Source organism: Lissotriton helveticus, chromosome 10, assembly GCF_964261635.1.
Source record: "Lissotriton helveticus chromosome 10, aLisHel1.1, whole genome shotgun sequence".
Taxonomy (NCBI): Eukaryota; Metazoa; Chordata; class Amphibia; order Caudata; family Salamandridae; genus Lissotriton; species Lissotriton helveticus.
Genome location: NC_136071.1, coordinates 164,435,610 through 164,457,133, shown reverse-complemented (window position 1 = coordinate 164,457,133; position 21,524 = coordinate 164,435,610). Strand labels below are relative to the sequence as shown.

The 21,524-nt window shown below is 42.9% G+C and overlaps 1 protein-coding gene across 2 annotated transcripts in view; it reads right to left on the bottom strand.

Annotated features, from left to right (window-relative positions):
- The window catches only part of SDK1 (sidekick cell adhesion molecule 1), a 2,171,476-nt gene that overhangs the window by 1,536,947 nt on the left and 613,005 nt on the right, over positions 1-21,524 (bottom strand). For both annotated transcript variants that reach the window (XM_078665001.1, XM_078665002.1), the window contains exon 4: positions 284-431. In XM_078665001.1, the coding sequence (XP_078521127.1) occupies positions 284-431 (148 nt within the window). The remainder of the gene's footprint in view (positions 1-283; positions 432-21,524) is intronic.

Genomic DNA, 21,524 nt, shown 5'->3' with positions numbered 1-21,524 from the left:
CACTCTTTGGAGCACATTATAGAAATGAATGGAAGAACGAGAAGCCAGCGGTTCCCACCCGCCTGCTGCCACTGACATTACCATCACATGAATTATTTTGTTAAAATTACTTAGGAAATTCGGAGCCTCTCTTAAAATAGCAGTTTATCTTCGACTTGTGTAGACCCATCTCCTTTAAAGCTAATTAGTGTACCTAAATAGAAAACTGCACCATCAAACGTGATTAGAGAACCTGCGTCATACTGGGCATTCTTAATACTTTTTTGACTTCATTGCAACTTACATTCTGCTGCTTGGGATGATTTTGTGACCGTCGCGGAACCAAGTGACTTGAGGTCTGGGAAAACTGATGACCCTTGGGAAGTTTAAGACTGCAGCCTGCCCTTGCAACTCTGTCATTCTCTGATCTCCAGCGGCGAAGTCGCCCATGTCTGCAGGGAAAAAACACATTGTTTTGTCTAACATACATCTTTTTGATTTTGTTCTTTGCACTACCTCACCAATCTCACATTTTTAATTAAACACATTTGTTTAATTTATGCATACCTAGAAAACATAAAGCATACAAGTGTCTCGGGTCACTAAAACAATTATGTGCTAAGAGCAGAGGATTGCTAAACTTGTTCTCTGGCTTACTTGAAGGTGCACAACAGGAACACATTTTTTTTAGGATGGCTGGTCTGTGATACTTAGATCCACAGACCAAAGTCTGTGGGGTTGTCAGTCTAAGATTTTGGCAGGCCCCCGGGCCAGCTATCCCAGCTGCTAGCTTCACGAGCCTCCTGCTCAACACCTTCGTTCACGGTTATCCTCTTGTTCCCTCAAACATTGTCTTCATCCACGCTCAAACAGCCTGCTGCTAACTCGTTTTTACCCAACAACACAGCTTTTTTCCTCTTGACTCCCACTTAACTGCCTTCTTTTTTCTACAACCCCAATTGTGTTAATCCTTTTTCGCCTTTTACCTGCCTTCTTTTTCCCAAAACCGCCATTTGTGTTAATGCTTTTAACTGCCTCATTTTTCTCAAAACCACTATTGTGTTAATAGTTTTCCTCCTCTTAACTGCCTTCTTCTTCCCATAATCGCCATTGTGTTAATCCAATTTCTCCTCTTAACTGCCTGCCACCATCGACCGCAACCTAGACACAAACACTGCCTGGGACCGTCTCTCCACACAGACAACTGCAACCATCATGAGCACCATCCAATCAGAAGCACTCAGAGATCCCTTCCCCCGTCAAATGTTTAACTTGGGGAACGACCCCAGCAGCAAGAAACTCATCACCATTCTCAACATTCCCATCACTTCCTCCAACTTCCCAGCTGGTTGGAAGCATAGAGAGGTCAAACTGCCCCTAAAAAAACATCTGCAGACCCTGCAGAACTCACAAACTACTGGCCAATCTCCCTGCTCCCTTTTCCAGCAAAGGTCCTGGAGAAAAGAATTAACATCGAACTCACCAACCACCTGGAAACCAATAAACTCATGGACCCTTCCAAATCAGGATTCTGCTCTAATCACAGCACGGAAACCACTCTAATCGAAGCCACCGATGACATCAGGGCTCTCCTAGACATGGGAGAGACCGCAGCCCTGATCCTCCTCAACCTCTACGAATCCTTTGACGCTGTGTCCCACTACACCCTCCTGCATGGTCTCCATCAGATGGGAATCCAAGGGAGAGCCTTCAAGTGGATCACGTCCTTTCTTACAATAAGAACCCAGAGCATCCGTCTCGCACCTTTATCCTCTGGCCCAAGGGCGTCATCTTTGGCATCCCACAAGGGACATCTCTGAAACGTGCCCTCTTCAACATATGCATGGCCCCGCTGGCCACCCATTATATGATTTGCAGTGCAGGTGAAAAAGTGTAGGTAATAGTGAAATAAAATTGGGTGAGGGAGTAATATGAAATTATATTCTGGTTCTACCCACTCCTCCAACATTAAAAAAGCAAAGGCAGTTTGTAACAAATAACTGCCTAGGTGTAAATAAAGGTCAACATGTTTCAGCAAATGTGTTGGACAACTGTGTCCTTGCCTTCTTCAGGACCTAGAAATTGCTTGTGCTACTGCAAAGTGAAAAAGAATTATAAAAGTGACTGCACATAAATCTTACTGTAACAAGGAAAAAGATCACCTGACGTCCTAGGTGTCTTCTTAACCTACTCTCAGTAGAATATGCATGTCGCTAATGAGAGAAAAAGACACACAATAATAAACAGTGCAAGTTCAAACTACTCACCCACGCCTAAAAGGTCCTCCACAACAAGGGTCCAGCCTACCTCAACCACAGAATACATTTCCACCAGACCACTCAGACATCTGTGCTCCGCATCACTCTCCCTTGCCCACACACCAGGTACCGAGAGAAGCAGGAGCGGCGGTGGAGTCTTTTCCTACCTGGTCGCAAAATCCTGGAAGACCTCCCACTCCAACTCCAAACAGACTCGACCCTGCATGAGTTAAAAAAGGACCTGAAGACCTGGTACTCCAGCGGATAGCCGTGAGCAGCAGCACTCCCAGCTCCCCTCCACATCTGGATACCCTTACAGGTGATAAGCAACACTTTATTAATCCGGTTTGATAGGTTTATTGATTGGCATCAAGCAGCCGAGCTAGGAGGGTCTCCGACGGAACGAACATGACGATCACCAGACTCCAAATAGAGTGGGTTGACAGTCCTTTTGACAGCCAGGTTACTATGCCAAGTTTGTGGTGAAGTACCCTATCCACCCAACTCTAGCAGCTAAAGTCAACATTCTGTGCCACTCATTAAACTCAACAAAGAAGTGTCCCCCCCTTAGTAAACGAATGCATGCCAACAACTGGAGCCCTTGTCTTTTACTTTCTTTGCTCCTTGTTAAAAGAGCTGTACCCACCAATTGCTACTAATACATTCTCAGAAAGCTGCCGTCAGGTATTCCCACAGCCCCTTTCCTGCAGAGAACAGAACCTTGTGACACCATTCTCTATGATCCTCCTTCCTAGTATTTAAAATGACCTCATGGTGGTAGAGGCATACAGTATATCTAGCACCTTACAAAGATATTTCTGGACAGCAGCCAGAAAAGAAAACAGGTCCAGATGAGGTTTCTTGCGTAATAGTCAAAGACACTAATCTTTTTTTTGTTTTTTTAACAGTGCAACTACTTTTTTAAAATAAGGGATTTTCACTTCTTAACCTCAGCACAAAACTCATTACTAATACCAACTCCAAAATGCAGCTCATGCAATCTAGCACTATTGTTCAAAGACAGTTACAGAAATACCTCATCTACTTACGAAAAGGGACCAAACCAGCATTCATCATTGAAAAGTCTCACCTCTTCCTGTCAGCCTCCACTAAGTAAAGCTTTGTTGCATGATTAATAAAAACCTTTGCAAAGTAATACATAGTAAAACACCAGTACAAAACGCATAAAACGACCCATTTCATAACACTAAGGTCAGTTAAAACCCATTTAAAATTGCAAGTCCTTATGTTGCTTTGAGGGAGTAAAATATAAAGTCAAAAATGCGGTTCAACCATTAATGTGTGTTACGGCGGGATTTCTGATCTATTGCTATAGATCTAGATCCCAACTCAGGTCGACTGAACCGTTGATACCTGTCATAGAGTAAAAGGCAATCCACTACTAGGTCAATCAGTTAAGGACTTTCACCACTCTAAAGAACCACTTACTACGAATAAGTTTTAAAAGTTTATTATAAAGCCAAAGTTAACTGGAGATACAAACATCTCAAAATAAGGTTCAAAAGATATACTGGTATCAATACAAACATACATTTTCTAAATGCTCTTAGTCGGCAGAAGAATATCACCAAAACCAATTCAAAAATCATCAGAGTTGCAAGAATAGACACAAGCTGTAACTTGTGAGTCATTTACAGAAAGGAAGAAAATCCAGATTAGACTGTCCCTACACTAGACTAAGTGACATCCCTACTTAGTAAAATCTTAACCTAAAAAGGTGTCAGACGTGGTGACTTCCAAAGAAGATCACTCACTTCCCTTAGTCTTTGTTGTGAATCGGTGTCTCGCTGTTATCCTATCTGCCTACCCATCCGCTCTCTTAGGTTCCTCAGACCATCTGCCCTAACTCCACCCAGGGGTGCTGTCCCTAATACAAAAATCACATTTACAATAGAAACGCCCTTTAGAGACGCCCCTCACGTGGTGTCCGTTCTGGCATTTTCCATGCTGATACTCCTCTGGGCCCATCGTTAGCGTTGACCTTGCTTCTCAGGCTCTTCTCCGGCAGGACGGTACCCCCCAGGAAATTCCTGAAGCCTCCTTCAGGCCTGTGCCTGGCTCCCTGAACAAAACTCTATTCATCACTCTCTTGATTGGAACCTCCTCGCACCTGCAAACAGACACTTGTACAGTGGGCCCCAAATTCCGGCCTCCACCGTATCTTCTAAGTCGTAAACCTTCGAGCAGGCTCCGCAATTTATGCTTAACATGACCTTCCTCTAACTAACACATGCAGATCAAAAGAAATGACCTTATCTATTCAGGCCTATTAGAATTACATGAAACGGGCCTGTGCACTCTGTAAACCTTTAATTTCTTAGTCTAAACAGTATTCTAACTTATTACACACAATGGTTATATGAAACACTTCTATAAAACATATATTTCAGTTCTATGATCAATAATACTTTGAATTACAACAACATTAAAAACCATATCATGTGAGAGTGTAACAGCACCTTTCATTCTCTGTGAACTGCCATGTGGCCTACACATTTCTACGTTTAGCAGTATTACATTCTCCTCTACAACAGCCACATAACATGGGATTTCAACATCATTCTAACATCTCTACACACTTCTACATTAGCATTTCACACTGATATATGCATTCTATTTTAATTAAACACTCTTATGTATTTTCTCTCTATAAATTCGACACTCTTATGTAATCTTTACTAAACTGATGCAACGTGCTTGTAAATATGGTGCACTTCTATTTTTTCTCAATTTGCGCTCTCCCCCCTTTGATGACTTTTAGTAGTCATCACCATCACAACACCATCCCTGAGGTATGAACTGAATCAGACAGAACTTGTTGCAGTACTCTCTCGTTTCATCATCTCTAGAGCCCTCAGACTCCTGTACTGATTATCCTGCATCGCAGCTAATCTCCTCTCCTGCTCTCTCATAGATCTCTGCAACCTATTTGATCTATACCATTGGTACAGCCGCACCAATCCCCACAAGGTGATTATACAAATCACTATTATGATGATAGGTTTCAGTATGTACCAAATGAAACCCTTTCCTAGGTTGGCAAACCAACCTCCAACTTTACCCATTCCATGACCTACTTTTTCCCACACATTTACCTGTGTCAAATCCTCAATCTCATGATGAATTTCAGTGATGTTCCGTATATGCTTTTCTAGAGGTTTTGAATTGTCTGGAATGTAAGTACAACATTCCTGAACCTTCAAAGCCTTACAGACTCCTCCCTCTTTGGCTAACAGAACGTCTAGAGCAAGTCGGTTCTGAAGAACCATTGCCCTTATCGATTGCATCTCTCCCTCCACCAGCATTAATGATCTAGCAGTACTGGCGGACAACCTATCTACAACTGTTGCCAATCTTCTAATCTTGACATCATTCAGTACTATCCCTAAAAGAGGAAACATAGCACCAAATACGTCTCCAACTACCTCCTCATAGCTTACATCCCTCCTTCCTCTAGCTTGAGTTCCTCCCTCTATAATTTCTAGATCCTTAGCATGGTATATTTTGGGGAAGACAATTGCTAAATAACATGATCCATACCAATTATCCGGTAGTTTCACGTATGCATTTCTTCCACAAACAAAATATACATTCGGGATCACCTGCATTCCCTTCAAGAAATCCTTTGTATAATATTCTAATTGGAAAGCATGTTCACAATTTACTTCTCCCACAAACACATTCTCATAATAGGTTTTACCCCTATATATACACAGTTTCCCTTTTTGCTCTCGATCTAAAGCTATTGGACCATTACTACCCTTTCTTTTGTGTGACCTTTCTTCCTCGGTCCAATCTGTTTTCCATTGGCCTGAAGCCTTTAAGATCTTCTGTCTCCTATACCGATCATCCACCTGTCCTATAAACCTTTTCTCAATTTCTGACACTTTACAAGTCAAATTATTTCTTCGGGCATGTGAAGTATCCAACGTTTTCCAAGGAATGAAAAATGTCTTTAATCTATCTTCACTCTTATAATAATCCCACTTGTTCATGTGCTTGTAGTTTGGAACTTCTGGTAAAACAGCATCAAAATTTGAAAAATAATACTCAAAACCATCACGTTCATAAAATATACTAAGCAACAAACTACATGTGATTCCATAAGTCAATGGAAGATGATGATATCTAATACCTTCGTCTACAGAGGCTGGCAATTGCATGCACACATAGCAATCCTTTGCCTCCATAGCATCAATATATTCATAAAGCAATTTAGCATATGCATTTGATTTGAAATTTCCCTGTGATTCATCCACATGCAACCTATGAGTCTCTGCTGCTAGTAAAGCTTTATCTTTCTCTGTATTGTCCCCCCTTTGACCAGTAGTAGTAGGTTTCTGTATCGATACAATTTTTGCTTCCTTTGTTGCCTGCTCTTCATTTTCATGTCCCACTACATATGATATAGTAACTACTAAAACTATAAGAAAAATTACTCCCACTAAAAGTGTGCCTACTATGCATTTTGTCTTGCGGTTTGGGTTGCCGGCCTCCATGATCTCAAGACAGTGTAGTTCTGATTTTCTTTCACAACACAAAGTCTCTTTTCTCTGCTTATTCAGCCTTTCCGATCCACACCTGGAAGCTGATAATCCCTTCTGCAAGATCAGTCTTTGAGTTCTATAGCAACAGACAACCCTAGCCCTTCTCCGTCCACTAAATGGGAAGTCCCTAAATTTCTTCTTCTTCCACTTGGCGCTAGGTTATCTTTCAATCTGTTTTATTTACAAAGTCTTTAGCAATCTGGAATCATACGTGTTCCAGCGGCTCTAATCACGTATTCTAATATTTCTAAACGAAGAATGATCTCCTCGAGTGTTGGCATCGTTGAACAAAAAGTCGGAAACTCTATTCTGTTTAAAACCAGTTCTCTTATCCTGCTCAGATAAGGAGGATTGGGGGTGAGTGTCAGCAACCCTTCGACCTCCACTCCTGGTACCAACAACACTACTTCCAATGTTATGATTGGGTCAGTACTGGTCACCGTCACTTCCCTCACCCTCCCGGATCTCCGTGCACTGGACATCTGCTGCTAGGTAGGTCCACTCAGGAGTAGCGTATCTTCTGCAGGGCACTCGCACCCTCCTCGATCTTCTCGGACCTTCCTGTTCCTGTCTTTGTGCACCTTCGTCCAAATCCGAGTCTTCAGATATAGGAGCAAGAGTTCTCTCTGGAGTTGGCTTCAAGCTCGGCCTCTCCTTTCTTTCAGGCCAACTAGCTTCTCCACGCCTTGTTCTCCTATTTCTTGTCCTCACACTCGGTTCTTGATCACTCTTGTCTTGATCCGTGTCTGAGCCGTATTCACAGCAACTTTCTCCTTCGGTGGCAACTTCAGTTTCACTGTCGTCCTGTCTTTCTTCTGCTGGATCTGTAGCACTCCCAACTTCTTTCGACACCCCCACAGCTTGACTGATCCCCTCTAGTGGTTCGCCGTCCACAGCTGGATTTTCATCTGTGAGAGGAGCTGTTTCTTCTAAGGGTGCTGGAACCCTTCGAGTATGGGAAGCATGAATCCAGTTTGGCAGCCCTTCACACTATACAGCAGTATTCGTTGTCAGGATTATTTGGTAGGGCCCCTTCCAACGCACGTCTAGGCAGTTCTTCCGGACGTGTTTTTTCACAAGCACCCAATCACCAGGGCACAAGTCGTGACATAGGTCTCTTGAAGATGAAACTTCATTAGCCTGCACCTGAAGAGACACAGAATGAATGACATCAGAAAGTCCCTTGCAGTAATCCAGGATCAGGTCATCTGTAATATTCAACAAAGCTGTAGTTGGAACAGACGGAAGTCTCATTGCCCTCCCCATTAAAACCTCATGTGGAGAGAGACCTGTCCTCCTGTCTGGTGTGCTACGCATACTCATGAGTACCAAGGGCAGAGCATCAGGCCAGCTTAAGGACGTCGATGAACATACTTTGGCTATTCGGGACTTTAGAGTTCCGTTTATCTGCGCCACGATACCTGAAGCCTCTGGTCGATAGCTACAGTGCAACTTCTGATCAATGTTTAATGCAGAGCAAAGCATCTTCACAACTTCACTGTTGAAATGAGTTCCTCTGTCTGATTCCAAGGAGGTCGGCACCCCAAAGCGCGGGATCAACTCTCTAAGCAACAACTTTGCTACTGTGAGTGTATCGCACCTGCGTGTAGGGTATGCTTCGACCCATCTGGAAAATATGCATAAAACCACCAGAACATACCTGAGGCGGTTGATTTTTGGCATCTCAATAAAATCTAATTGCATTCGGTTGAAAGGCCCCCCAGACCTCCCAATGTGACTCATTGTAACTGGTGTTCTTTTCCCTACGTTCAATTGCTGACATGTGACACATCTTTGACACACTGCTTCTGCTGCAATCCTAAACTTTGGATTATACCAAGTCTGCCTAAATAACCTTTGATGCACTGGGCCAGGGACAGACTAATTTGCATACAGCCAGGTTCTGAAACTGGGATGGTGCAATGAGCTAAAAAACGGTGTTGGATCTAGACCTGATCTCTTGACTGGGTGAGAGTACTCTGCTTAATTCAGAGACTCTGTCCATCACCACCCCTTGTTGTAAATAAATAACCTCAGCATGGCATCTCTTCCTAAGTGTACTGGACCATGTATCTGTCGTGCCATTGGACTCACTAATTCATCAGGTAATACTGCCCTTCCATCTGCTGAAACCCACAAATCCATTTCACTTTTCACACAACCTGCTGTTTCCCATGCCTTTTTCTGAGAATCAGGTGCGTTCTCTTGCATGTCTTTTAAATCCTCCCAAGTATCAACTGTTTCTAGCATCATGTTTAACTCTGTCTTTTCCTGAGTCCCACCTACTTCCACTTCCGTGAAAGAATATCCTTGCTCCGCACAATATCGAGCAACTTTGTCTGCATATCGATTACCTTGCGACACAAAATCTGTATTTTTGGTGTGGGCTACACATTTAACGATCGCAATTGCTGCTGGACCTTGTAATGCTTCTAACAACAGTCGCACAAATTCCCCATTTCGAATCGGCGAACCAGAGGAGGTCATGTAACCTCTCTGAGACCACAATTGCCCAAAATCATGAACTACACCGAAACCATATTGGCTATCGGTATAAATGGTGACTCTAATTTTGCTACCTGCTAAACAGGCACGTGTCAATGCAATGATTTCGGCTACCTGAGCGGAGTGTACTCCTTCCAGGCAAGCGGCTTCCACAACTCCAGTAATGGTGCAAACAGCATAAGCTGCTCTCAACCGACCAGTATCGTCTCTTAAACATGAGCCATCAACAAAGAAAATTTCATCAGGGTCAGTCAACGGCTCATCCACAATATCTGGTCTTGGCTTGGTGCATAGTTCAGTCACATCAAGGCAATCATGATCTTCACATTCTTCGCCTTCTATATCATTAGGAAGTGGCATCAATGTAGCAGGATTCAAAACAGAGCACCTCTTAAGGGTCACGTTCTCCGCAGCAAGAATAACTTGCTCGTAGCGCGTGAGCCTATTATTGGTTAAGTGCTGTGTCTTGGTCCTGGTCATTAACAGTTCTGCAGAATGAGGTACATACACCACTAATTGGTGTCCCATTACTATATTTTCACACCTTTCAATGCTGACACCTGTTGCAGCAACGGATTTGAGACATCCGGGCAACGCTGCGGCTACCGGATCTAAAGTAGCCGAAAAGTATGCAACTGGTCTACGGGCATTTCCATGAGTTTGTACTAAAACTGACAAAGCACAACCCTCTCTTTCGCAGCAGTAAAGTGAAAATGGTTTTTCGTAATCAGGCATCCCCAAAGCTGGAGCACGGCACAAGTCCTCTCTCAGCTGTAGGAACGACATCAAACAATCCTTGTCCCATGGTACCGGATCACTCACCTCCTTGTGCGTCAGTTTTTGTAAGGGTTTTGCCTTCAGGGAAAAGTTAGCTATCCACTGTCGGCAATAACCGACCATTCCTAGGAACATCCTGACTTCTCTCTGTGTCGTAGGCGAGTTCATCTTCATTATCGCCTCTATCCTATCTGGTGACACCTTGCGCTTTCCTTTTTCTATCCTGTGACCCAAGTCCTGTATTTCTGTCAGACAGTACTGCAATTTGCTCGGAGATACCTTATGCCCATTTTCAGCTAAATGGTTCAGCAAGGCGATGGTATCTATCTTACAAGCTTCTTCCGTTCCTGACGCAACAAGTAGGTCGTCTATGTACTGGACCAGAACCGAGTTCTGTGGCAGTACTAGACTTTCAAGATTTTTCTTCAATAGCTGGTTGAAAATTGATGGGCTTTCTGTATACCCCTGTGGGATACGACACCATGTTAGGACACGATTTTCCAGCTTAAAAGCGAAAAGAAACTGGCTCTCCTCATCTAATGGAATTGAGAAGAAAGCCTGACAAAGATCTATCACTGTGAACCACTCAGCTTGGAATGGTATCTGAAACAATATCACTGATGGATTCGGTACCACTGGACAACATGAAACAACTATGTTATTAATCCTTCGAAGATCTTGTACTATTCTAAATTTCCCACTAGGTTTCTGCAAACCCATAATCGGGGAGTTGCATGGACTTCCCACGATTTCCTTCAGTATTCCCTGTTGAATCATAGAGTCGATTACGGGTTTTATTCCTGCAATCGTCTCCGGGGTCAATTTGTATTGAGGCGTTCTTGGATAGTCAACATTTGGTTTTACCATGATCTTCACTGGTTCTACTCCTTTGATCAATCCTATCTCTTCTCCAGTATAATCCCATACCTCTGATGACACTGTATCTCGTAAGTCCCAAGGAAGCTCCTCCACAGTCAGGGTAGGATACAGTTCTACGCATACTCTCGAATTTGCAACTTTAAAGGTAGCATCATCATCTGTAGTCTGTACCTCCACTCCCTGAGGTGTGCAGTATATTGTGCAGTTCAGTTTGCACAATAAGTCTCTTCCTAACAGACACACAGGACTAGAATCACATACTACAAACTGATGTTCATCGGTGTAGTTTCCTATTCTCACTAGCACTGGTTCCGTCAAAGGGTTAGTCATTCTCCTATTTGCGACTCCTACCACTTGAATTGTTTCCCCCGACATTGGTAGATCTGGAACCACTGCCGATCTCAAAGTTGATCGAGTAGCTCCGGTATCTACTAAGAATGTTGTAGGACACCCTGCCACTTCAGCCTCAACAAACGGTCCTCTTTGATCCACCTCTAGAACTGCCCCGAGGGTACAGTCCTCCTCTCTACTTACACGTCGTCCCGTCAATGGATCAACGTAGTAACACTCTTCTTCGTCTATAAAAAGAGGCATTTGTCTATAGATCTTTCCCCCTGTCGTAATCTTTGGTGGCTGCGGGAACTGAGCTCGTGGAGCCGAAGTCCCCCCTTTGGCCACCTTACTCTTGGGCACTGTCACCCCTTGAACTGGAACTTCTTGAACTTCCTCCTCCTCTACTTCTAGTTCTCCGTTTTCAGGGTTATAGGGACACTCACGTTTCCAATGTCCCACCTGGTGACACTGGTGACACTTTGTCGTTTTTTTCAATGTAGCAACGTCTATTCTAGGTCTCGGGTTTTCCTCGTTGTCCTTATTCTGACTATTTGATTTCCGTCCCATCGTCCCTGTTCCCTGTTGCTGCTGTCCACCCTTTCCAGCCGACTGCATCTGCACCATCATCAGTTTCTCCTTTAGTTTCTTTGCTTTGGAATCTATTTCATCACTGCAATACCTTGCGTATCTCAAAATTTCATCCAATGGTTTGTTTTGCCAACAAATTAAATGTTGCTGAATCATCAAACAAATATCAGGTCTCAACCCCAAAACGAACTTCGATACAAACTGTCCTATCTCTTTGGGATCCATTACATCTAATCCACTGTATTGTTTGAACGTTTTCAGCAATCGCTCATAAAACTCATGAACTGTCTCCTTGGGTTCCTGTCTTGTTCGGTCTATTTTTACCCAATCTATATCTTGTGGTGGCACCTTCTCCTTCAGCCATGTCATCACCTTTTCATATTTTAACATTACTCTTTCTGACGGTCCATTAGTACGAGCATCCCTTTCTGGTTCTGCAGTTGGCCATTCGACACTAACCTTGCATGCTATCCACAAGTCTCCTGGGACCACAATGTCGAATAAGGTGTTCAAATCAATCCACAATACCTTTGAAATCTTGACAAACCTCTCTACCTGCTTGTACCACTCTACGGGACTTTCCCTTAACTTCGGAAATGAGTTGGTAAATGCAGCCAAATCTCCCCTACTCCAGGGCACGTGTACATAACTCCCATTCGTTATTTCTCGCAAAGGGAATGCCTCCATCTGCAGTAGCCTTCCCTCCGGAGACATCACATTCGCGCTCCGCCTAACAGTTCCCTTTTTGGACCACCTCTCTTCCCATTTGTCCAGATCTCTCCATGCTCTTATTCCTGTGATCAGTTCCCTTATGTGTGTTTTTAATCCAGTTGTCCTCCTCTCTTCTAAGTCCTGATCTGAATAATGCAACCTATGGTTACCCTGCAATGCCTTTGTTCTGGACAAATCTACCATATACTTGTCTGCCAGTTCAGACAGTTTCTCATGAGTTGCTCTTGCCTTTCGAGTAATATCTTTTGCTATAAACAGCAGCTCATCTTGTTCGTACATGTCAATCCTTTCTAAAGGCAACGCACCATCTATTATCTCGTCCAGGTCAGATTTTAAGCTGGTCACATCGAGTCTTTTGGCTTTTACCACAGCTTTCAGTATGCTATCTCTAGAGAGTCCATTTACATCTCTCCCATCACAGCTCTGAGTCCTACGTCTGGGCTCAGGCGTGTTATGGGGAGTTCTCCCATGCTCCCATCTCTCCAGGTCCCATGCAGTTCCATCCTCTCTGGGTGTATAGTGAAACACTTCTCTATTTCCCATAGTCCCACATTTCCCATTCTGCCTGGTTTCTCTAGGTGCATGGTAAGACATTCCATTATTCCCCATGCCTTCGCAATTTGCCTGTGATCTCTGATCACTCGACGCATGGCAAGATCCTTCGCGGTTCCCCGTGTTCCCACGATTCCAGTGCTGTACGTTATCATCAGGTGCGTGGAGAGTGCACTTAAACCTATCCCTGTACTCTTGTGTCCTTTGGTCTCCCTCACTTTGAATGAGACGAGACGTCTCTCCACACTCCGTACTTCTACCTTTTCGCTCCTGCCCATTTCCACCGTCAATATGACGTGTAACTCCTCTACTCTCCTGACTTTTACCGTCCCACTCCTGACTGCTTTCGCTAGCCCCGCAGTGAGATAATGTCCCGTTGCCTCGACTTCCCCATTCAGCTGCTGCTCTTGACCTGTTGCTCTGTGCTTCTGTGGACCTATCCCATTCCTTCAAGTCAGCCCTTAACTCTTTATAGGATTTCGGCCGTGGTCCCCTCAGGTCCATCGGTCCTCTCTGACCCCCCTGTTCTGTTACGGGATCCACTGCTGAATCCAATGGGGTGCTCCACGTTATCGGTCCTGGCAATTGCCTCCAGGCATTTGTCGTGTTATTCCTTCTTTCCATCTCAACTCTTTCTCTGTCTAGCCGTACCTGTTCTTCCTCTCTCCCTTTCTCTGGGTGATAAACCGACACTATAGGACCTATGGTAACGGGTACTTGAAGAGCATCTGGCAATCCATAAGACTCAACCCTCTCTGTTGCTGGCATCTTCTGCACCACAACCCTTCCGACTACTCTCTGTACAGGACTATGTTGAGGTGTCTCCTCACCTTTGGTAGGTACCCAATTCGTTATAGGGAGTGGCCTATTCCCTTCTATGTCAACCCTATCTTCCCTTGGGAGCTCAGTACCTTCTATCTCCCTATTGTCCGGAGGCGGTCTATCTATCAACAACCTATTTATTAGGCCATCCTCCGACTCGCTCTCGTCATCCTCTTCTATGGGTCTCTTTTCTCCTGTAACCTCTCTCACTGGGTACAACTTATCCACTTCAATCGTCTGTACCCTCCATTTCTTGGCTTCCGCATCCCATTTGGCATCTTGCACTGCCCTTACTGATCGCCTTACCCTTTCTTGGCGTCTGTTCTGATTCCTGTCGTGCGCCGCCCTAATCCACGCATTAAGGGCCTCAAACTGTGTTGGTCTAGGCAAAGGTCTCAATGAGGACATAACTGCTTTCAGCTGATGCAACACTTCTAGTCTAAACGTTCCGTATTTCGGAAAAGTCAGTTCCTCATTCCCTTCTGTAATCTTACTCCAAGTATCAAGCCACAGTATAGTATGCAACCCAACATTCGTTGCCATATAGTGAGCTGGTGTACCCTCTGGCGGTGCCTCTTCCCCGTAATAAGATTCTCTTCTTTTTCTCTTAAAGATCGCTCTCAAACATTTAAAACACTTCATGTTCAAAATCTACAAAATTTCTATTTTCTCCGCGTTCGTTTACTTCCTGATGACAATCCACCAATCCCAGCGCGGTTCTCGCTAACCGGCCTATCACAGCGCGGCTTCACACCAACCGGCCTATCACAGCACGGCTTCACACCAACCGGCCTATCACAGCGCGGCTTCACACCAACCGGCCTATCACAGCGCGGCTCTCGCTGACGTCACTCGTCTCCCCTTCGCAGCAGTTCCCCTCCTTTCTCAGCTCGTCTCCCGGTCATGCATGCGTCCCATTCATACTCTGAAAAATGATTACTTCCGACCAAGCGATCACTTCCCTTGACTGTACGCCCACAGTCTAACTGTAATTGTCACCTTAACTGACGAAATGTCTTTCCGTGTCCAGACAATCGCCTTAACTGATAGGTTTCTTACACACGGTAACTTTCGACCTGCGTCCGTTACCCACACACTCACTCTTGCGTTCCCCCTATCTCGGTCCTGTGGGCGATCAATGGTACCTCATGACCCCCTTTACTCTGGTCGACAACTACTCTGGATGTTCGATACACCCGAACCACTTAAGCTCTTCTCCGAACTTAAGATTTTCACCCAGGTTGTGCGCGCTCACAACCCTCTCACAATCACACTACAGTCATTCAACTCCGCATGACATTACAATACAGATACAACACAAAACACCGCAATCTGTCAACGCATGACCCTTGTTATACTCACTCTCGTCCGACCCTGCTGCTTTTCTCTCGCACCGTCAGCACCTTCTTCGGCAGGCGATTCTTCCGCTGCTCATCTCTCGATCTCTAGGGACCTTGGGGTAATCTTAACCTAGTCTAGATCACCTTCCTCTAGAAGGTAACCAACCATCCTCTGCTACCAACTGTTACGGCGGGATTTCTGATCTATTGCTATAGATCTAGATCCCAACTCAGGTCGACTGAACCGTTGATACCTGTCATAGAGTAAAAGGCAATCCACTACTAGGTCAATCAGTTAAGGACTTTCACCACTCTAAAGAACCACTTACTACGAATAAGTTTTAAAAGTTTATTATAAAGCCAAAGTTAACTGGAGATACAAACATCTCAAAATAAGGTTCAAAAGATATACTGGTATCAATACAAACATAAATTTTCTAAATGCTCTTAGTCGGCAGAAGAATATCACTAAAACCAATTCAAAAATCATCAGAGTTGCAAGAATAGACACAAGCTGTAACTTGTGAGTCATTTACAGAAAGGAAGGAAATCCAGATTAGACTGTCCCTACACTAGACTAAGTGACATCCCTACTTAGTAAAATCTTAACCTAAAAAGGTGTCAGCCGTGATGACTTCCAAAGAAGATCACTCACTTCCCTTAGTCTTCGCTGTGAATCGGTGTCTCGCTGTTATCCTATCTGCCTACCCATCCGCTCTCTTAGGTTCCTCAGACCATCTGCCCTAACTCCACCCAGGGGTGCTGTCCCTAATACAAAAATCACATTTACAATAGAAACGCCCTTTAGAGACGCCCCTCACGTGGTGTCGGTTCTGGCATTTTCCATGCTGATACTCCTCTGGGCCCATCGTTAGCGTTGACCTTGCTTCTCAGGCTCTTCTCCGGCAGGACGGTACCCCCCAGGAAATTCCTGAAGCCTCCTCCAGGCCTGTGCCTGGCTCCCTGAACAAAACTCTATTCATCACTCTCTTGATTGGAACCTCCTCGCAACTGCAAACAGACACTTGTACAGTGGGCCCCAAATTCCGGCCTCCACCGTATCTTCTAAGTCGTAAACCTTCGAGCAGGCTCCGCAATTTATGCTTAACATGACCTTCCTCTAACTAACACATGCAGATCAAAAGAAATGACCTTATCTATTCAGGCCTATTAGAATTACATGAAACGGGCCTGTGCTCTCTGTAAACCTTTAATTTCTTAGTCTAAACAGTATTCTAACTTATTACACACAATGGTTATATGAAACACTTCTATAAAACCTATATTTCAGTTCTATGATCAATAATACTTTGAATTACAACAACATTAAAAACCATATCATGTGAGAGTGTAACAGCACCTTTCATTCTCTGTGAACTGCCATGTGGCCTACACATTTCTACGTTTAGCAGTATTACATTCTCCTCTACAACAGCCACATAACATGGGATTTCAACATCATTCTAACATCTCTACACACTTCTACATTAGCTTTTCACACTGATATATGCATTCTATTTTAATTAAACACTCTTATGTATTTTCTCTCTATAAATTCGACACTCTTATGTAATCTTTACTAAACTGATGCAACGTGCTTGTAAATATGGTGCACTTCTATTTTTTCTCAATTTGCGCTCTCTCATGTGCGATGAGAAACATTAAAGTGCAAGGTATCAATTTGTAAAACCCATTTTTCTGAAAGTTGACACACAAATGCGAACGTCAATGCGCTGGATTTAGAAGCCATGACCGCACTGATAGAGGAGTCCAGAGTTGTCATCAAATAGTGCGAGGTGGTGCGGTTCAGAATTAAGGTACGAATGACCCTCCTTTGAAAATTGGGGTTTGGACATAACTGCGGCCAATTGTGAGAGTTTTAACAATGTAAATGCTCATATGATAACTTCTCAAGCAGTTCCCGCCTCTCCGCTAGTTTAACCAGCATCTTCATGACCAACTTCAATATCCCAAGTAGATAAGTACTTGAAGGATATTCCCCAATCTGCAGTCTACCATTAAGTTGCACATTACTTCTAACAGCCAGCACTGAGTAAGGTCAAACCCTGGATCTTTTCTGCATTTCGATGAACATTGTAACCTTTCAGTCTCAGTAAAAAGATCAACTGGACCGATGATGCAATCATGGCCATCCAACTGAGCAATCCAAGATCGATCAAGGACAAGAAATGAAAAATACCATTCATAGATCCTGGAGGAACGTGTTGCGTTCTATGATGACCTGGCAGAAATCAATCGTGCAAGAGCATGTTCCATGATGACCTGGCAGCAATCTAAGCCTCTTCAAACCCCAGTACACACCTCAAATCCTCCTTATGGGACCTCAGCATCACTTCTAGATGATAGCGGATTATTACATACCATGGAAACTTTGTTTTTTTAAACTGAGTCCATCCACTCACGGCGCAGCCAGAAACTCATCAAACGCAAACACAACTACCGACTTCAGGAAACAAATTGAACATGCCAACAGCAGGTAAAAGACCACACCTACCTAGAGTAACTCCACATAGTATGAAGAGTAACTGATCACTGAGTCCAAGGATGTACTTTACAAAAAAATCATAAGCAGGTCCCACAACAAGATCAGGGACAATCTCAAAGCTAAGGACACTGCAGCATAAACATATGAGCATCCGTTCCACAGAGGATTTGGAAAGCATAATCTAGTCTTTGAAGGCGAAACCTTGCAAAGATTATATCATCATAATGTAACTCACAATATTAAAACTTATGTCAAGACTGAATATGCCCATGTTATCCCTCATATCAGGCATGACCTCGAGATGCCTTCAAGATGGAACAGAGCCATACGATAAAACCTGAATGCAAATGACGTCGCAAACCATAGCTGAATCACACACTATATTTCCTCCAAAAAGTAATTGTGAAATCCACGAATATTAACCCACCAACATAGAGACTTAAATCATCCAAGTGGTGGATGATATCATGTAGATCAGAGTCAAGGACGACCAATGCCTTCCCATCGCATTCGAAATTGTAGCCTCTCAAACCTTGCTGAATATCGCTGTACATTCAATGAGCTTCAAATTGACAGTTAAGCAACATTCATGATCGTACCTAACAAACAGAGCCCAGCTACTGTACTTCCAGAGAACACCTCTGGCTGAGCACATGCCAATGGCATGTGTTGTTGCCTACTATCCATCCATTCACCACTAATTTTCAACCTCTGCATAGAACCCCTTAGAGTCGTGGCAGATTTGGATGTCAATGTCCATCAATACGTAGAAAACACCTCGCTATACTTAAGGATCTCTTTGAACCACAACATAGCACAATGAAGGACCTGCCTCAAGATAATCAAAGTTTAGATATTTACAACTGAGGTAAAGCAGAACCCAACCAAGGGTGAATTAATTTGCACTTCAGGCAGCAGACTAAATGAAACTAGAAGGTTTTGTCCCTCAAACAGCTCTGTGAATTTACTTTGATTTAAATTTACTTTCGTTGTCATAACTAAAAAAGCCTGCTCACAAAACCAAGACCACCTGGAACCATCTATCCTTAGCTCCGCACAGTGAAGCGTTTCCTCCCTGAAGGCTACTTTAGAACACTTGTACAAGAACAATTTCTTTCTCATTGGGAAGAACAGATGAGGGTCCCAATGGGAGAATCCCAAACACCCAGCTCCCCTTCTGAAGAGCATTTGTGATGCTGAAGTGAGCCTCATCGAAGGTCGTTTAACATTTAACAGACTCATTTCCATGATGAAAAGATCTCCGTTGACTTCAGCTTGCATACTCTTCAAGACCGCCGGTACCATCTAGAAAGCAGTCACTAATGGCAATACCTGGCATCCAAAATCAAGACATCTGGAGGACTCTACAAAACCCAAGGCAAAAGCATCACCAGACTTAAGTAATGGAAGTTAAAAAAAGAGAGAGAAGGAATCGGGCCTCCTTGTTCTACATCCCTAGAATCCTAGGATACGGAATTCCACCCTAGTCGAAGAAGAGTTAGTCTTCATACACTACCTCATGATCAAGTAAATTCTTGGTTATCAGACTATCTGGAATAGCATGACCCATGGCCCACAACCCGCCCCTTGTGTCTAAAACTGATAGCCGTCAGCTCTCATTCACCACCCCACACAAGACATCACAGGTACACTTCCACAACCAATCTTCTCAGTCTAGGGCTGCGCATACCGCATATTCTCAGGTTTCCAAGTTCACACTTTATAAAGCCACACACAATATAGATCACAATATTATGGCAACACCTCCAAAGGGACTGCGTTGTTTTATTCTTGAATTGAGATAAATAAGAAAAAAATCCACCGTATTGCGAGTGGAAAACAACATTCATCATAAACATTTACATAGCTATCTTCACAGCTTGACTGTGAAGGTGAACGTGCCTTGCTAGTTGTTGAATTAATTAAACAACTAAATAAATACTTATTTCCTTATAGCAATGTCAGATGTCGGATTTAATTAGGCTACTATGACACACATATTACAAATGTGAATATATCATGTAGAGTTTAGAACTAGCTGCAAAATGTTTTTTTATTTCAAATCATTTTTATTAAAGGAAATAACAGGAAATGAACAATAAATATTACTAAGGATACATAAGGTAAAAAATGCAATGGCTGACAATGAAGTCACATACCTGATAATGGGGAAGGTGTAACATTGCAGAGATGAACACATGTATCAAATCATAAGCCGTACACAGCCACGAGAATGATATGAAATGAATAAATAAAATAAATAAAATATAATATAAGAAAAATGCAAATATAAAGTACAAACACAGAGTGCTGAAGGCCAAATGCCGAGTACAACATACCAAATACAAAATTAATGCACATCATACATCCAAGATCTTGGCAATATCGCAATGTTACAATGTAAGGGATAGCAAGCCTACAATTATACCTTGGAGAGCAGAAGTATACTATACATACAACTAGCTGCAAAATGTTAATTGCACTTCTGCAAAGACTCAAATGACTGGCATGCATGAGAGGCAGGCCACAGCTACAACTGTTCTGCTATGCGGACTGTCAAAACCTAAGCACACAAATTATTTTCTGTTTATATTGCAAATGCTAGACAATATTTAACATAAAATGGAATCACAATAGACAACTTAGTCATAATTTTGATAAACAAGCGTAGACAAAACTAATAGGTTTGGCATTGGTGTAGCGCATGCACGGGAAACAGCCTTTACAAACAATGCATGCCATTAGAACACAAGTGCCATTACAACGAACTGCTATCACAACGCATGCCATTACAAAACATATGCTTTCACTACGCATGCCATTACAACAAATTCCGTTGTGAAAGCATGAAAGGTAAAGGCATATGTGTTTTTCATGTAAGTATAAGGTATGTATATATATATATATATATACACATATATATATATACATATATATATATATATTCACTGAAAAAACCATAGGTTATAGACCATATATAGTTAGGAATTAGCATTTACAAAACCTTGAAAATTCACTGAAAAAACCATAGGTTATAGACCATATATAGTTAGGAATTAGCATTTAAAAAACCTTATTTTACTCACACAAAACCATTGAAATTCCATATATAGTTAGTTGCACTAACTATATATCGCGCACCCGCAATCCACTGCTGATCATGTCACATATTACATCATTCATGACATGGTCAGTGACATCACTGATGACATCACTGATGACATCTCAAATGACATCACTGATGAGATCACTGATGACGTCATCCAGTGACTGTGTGTTTCTGTAAAGTTTAAATATGTTTTACATATTGAAGAATGAGTAGATGTATAAGTGTCTGGACGAAGGATTTAGTAGGTGCGTGACTGAATGTATGAGTGAGTGATTAAATGTGTCTCACTGAGTGCATGGGTTAGTGACTAAACTGTCTTAATTTGTGCATCATTATGTCTGTTGTTCTGTAAACTGCTGCATGTGTTGATCAGTAGCTATATGATTAACTATATGGGTTATTGATTGATTGTCCAAGTATTTGTATGGGAGACTGAGTGTGTGTGTGGCTGGCTGGGAGGTGTGTGACTCTGTGCAGATCAATGTGAACTTGTATCAATGATTGTATAAGAAAGTAAGTATGTGTTAGTATATGTTTGAAAATGTAAGGTGCTCTATGTTTAACTGTATAGACAAG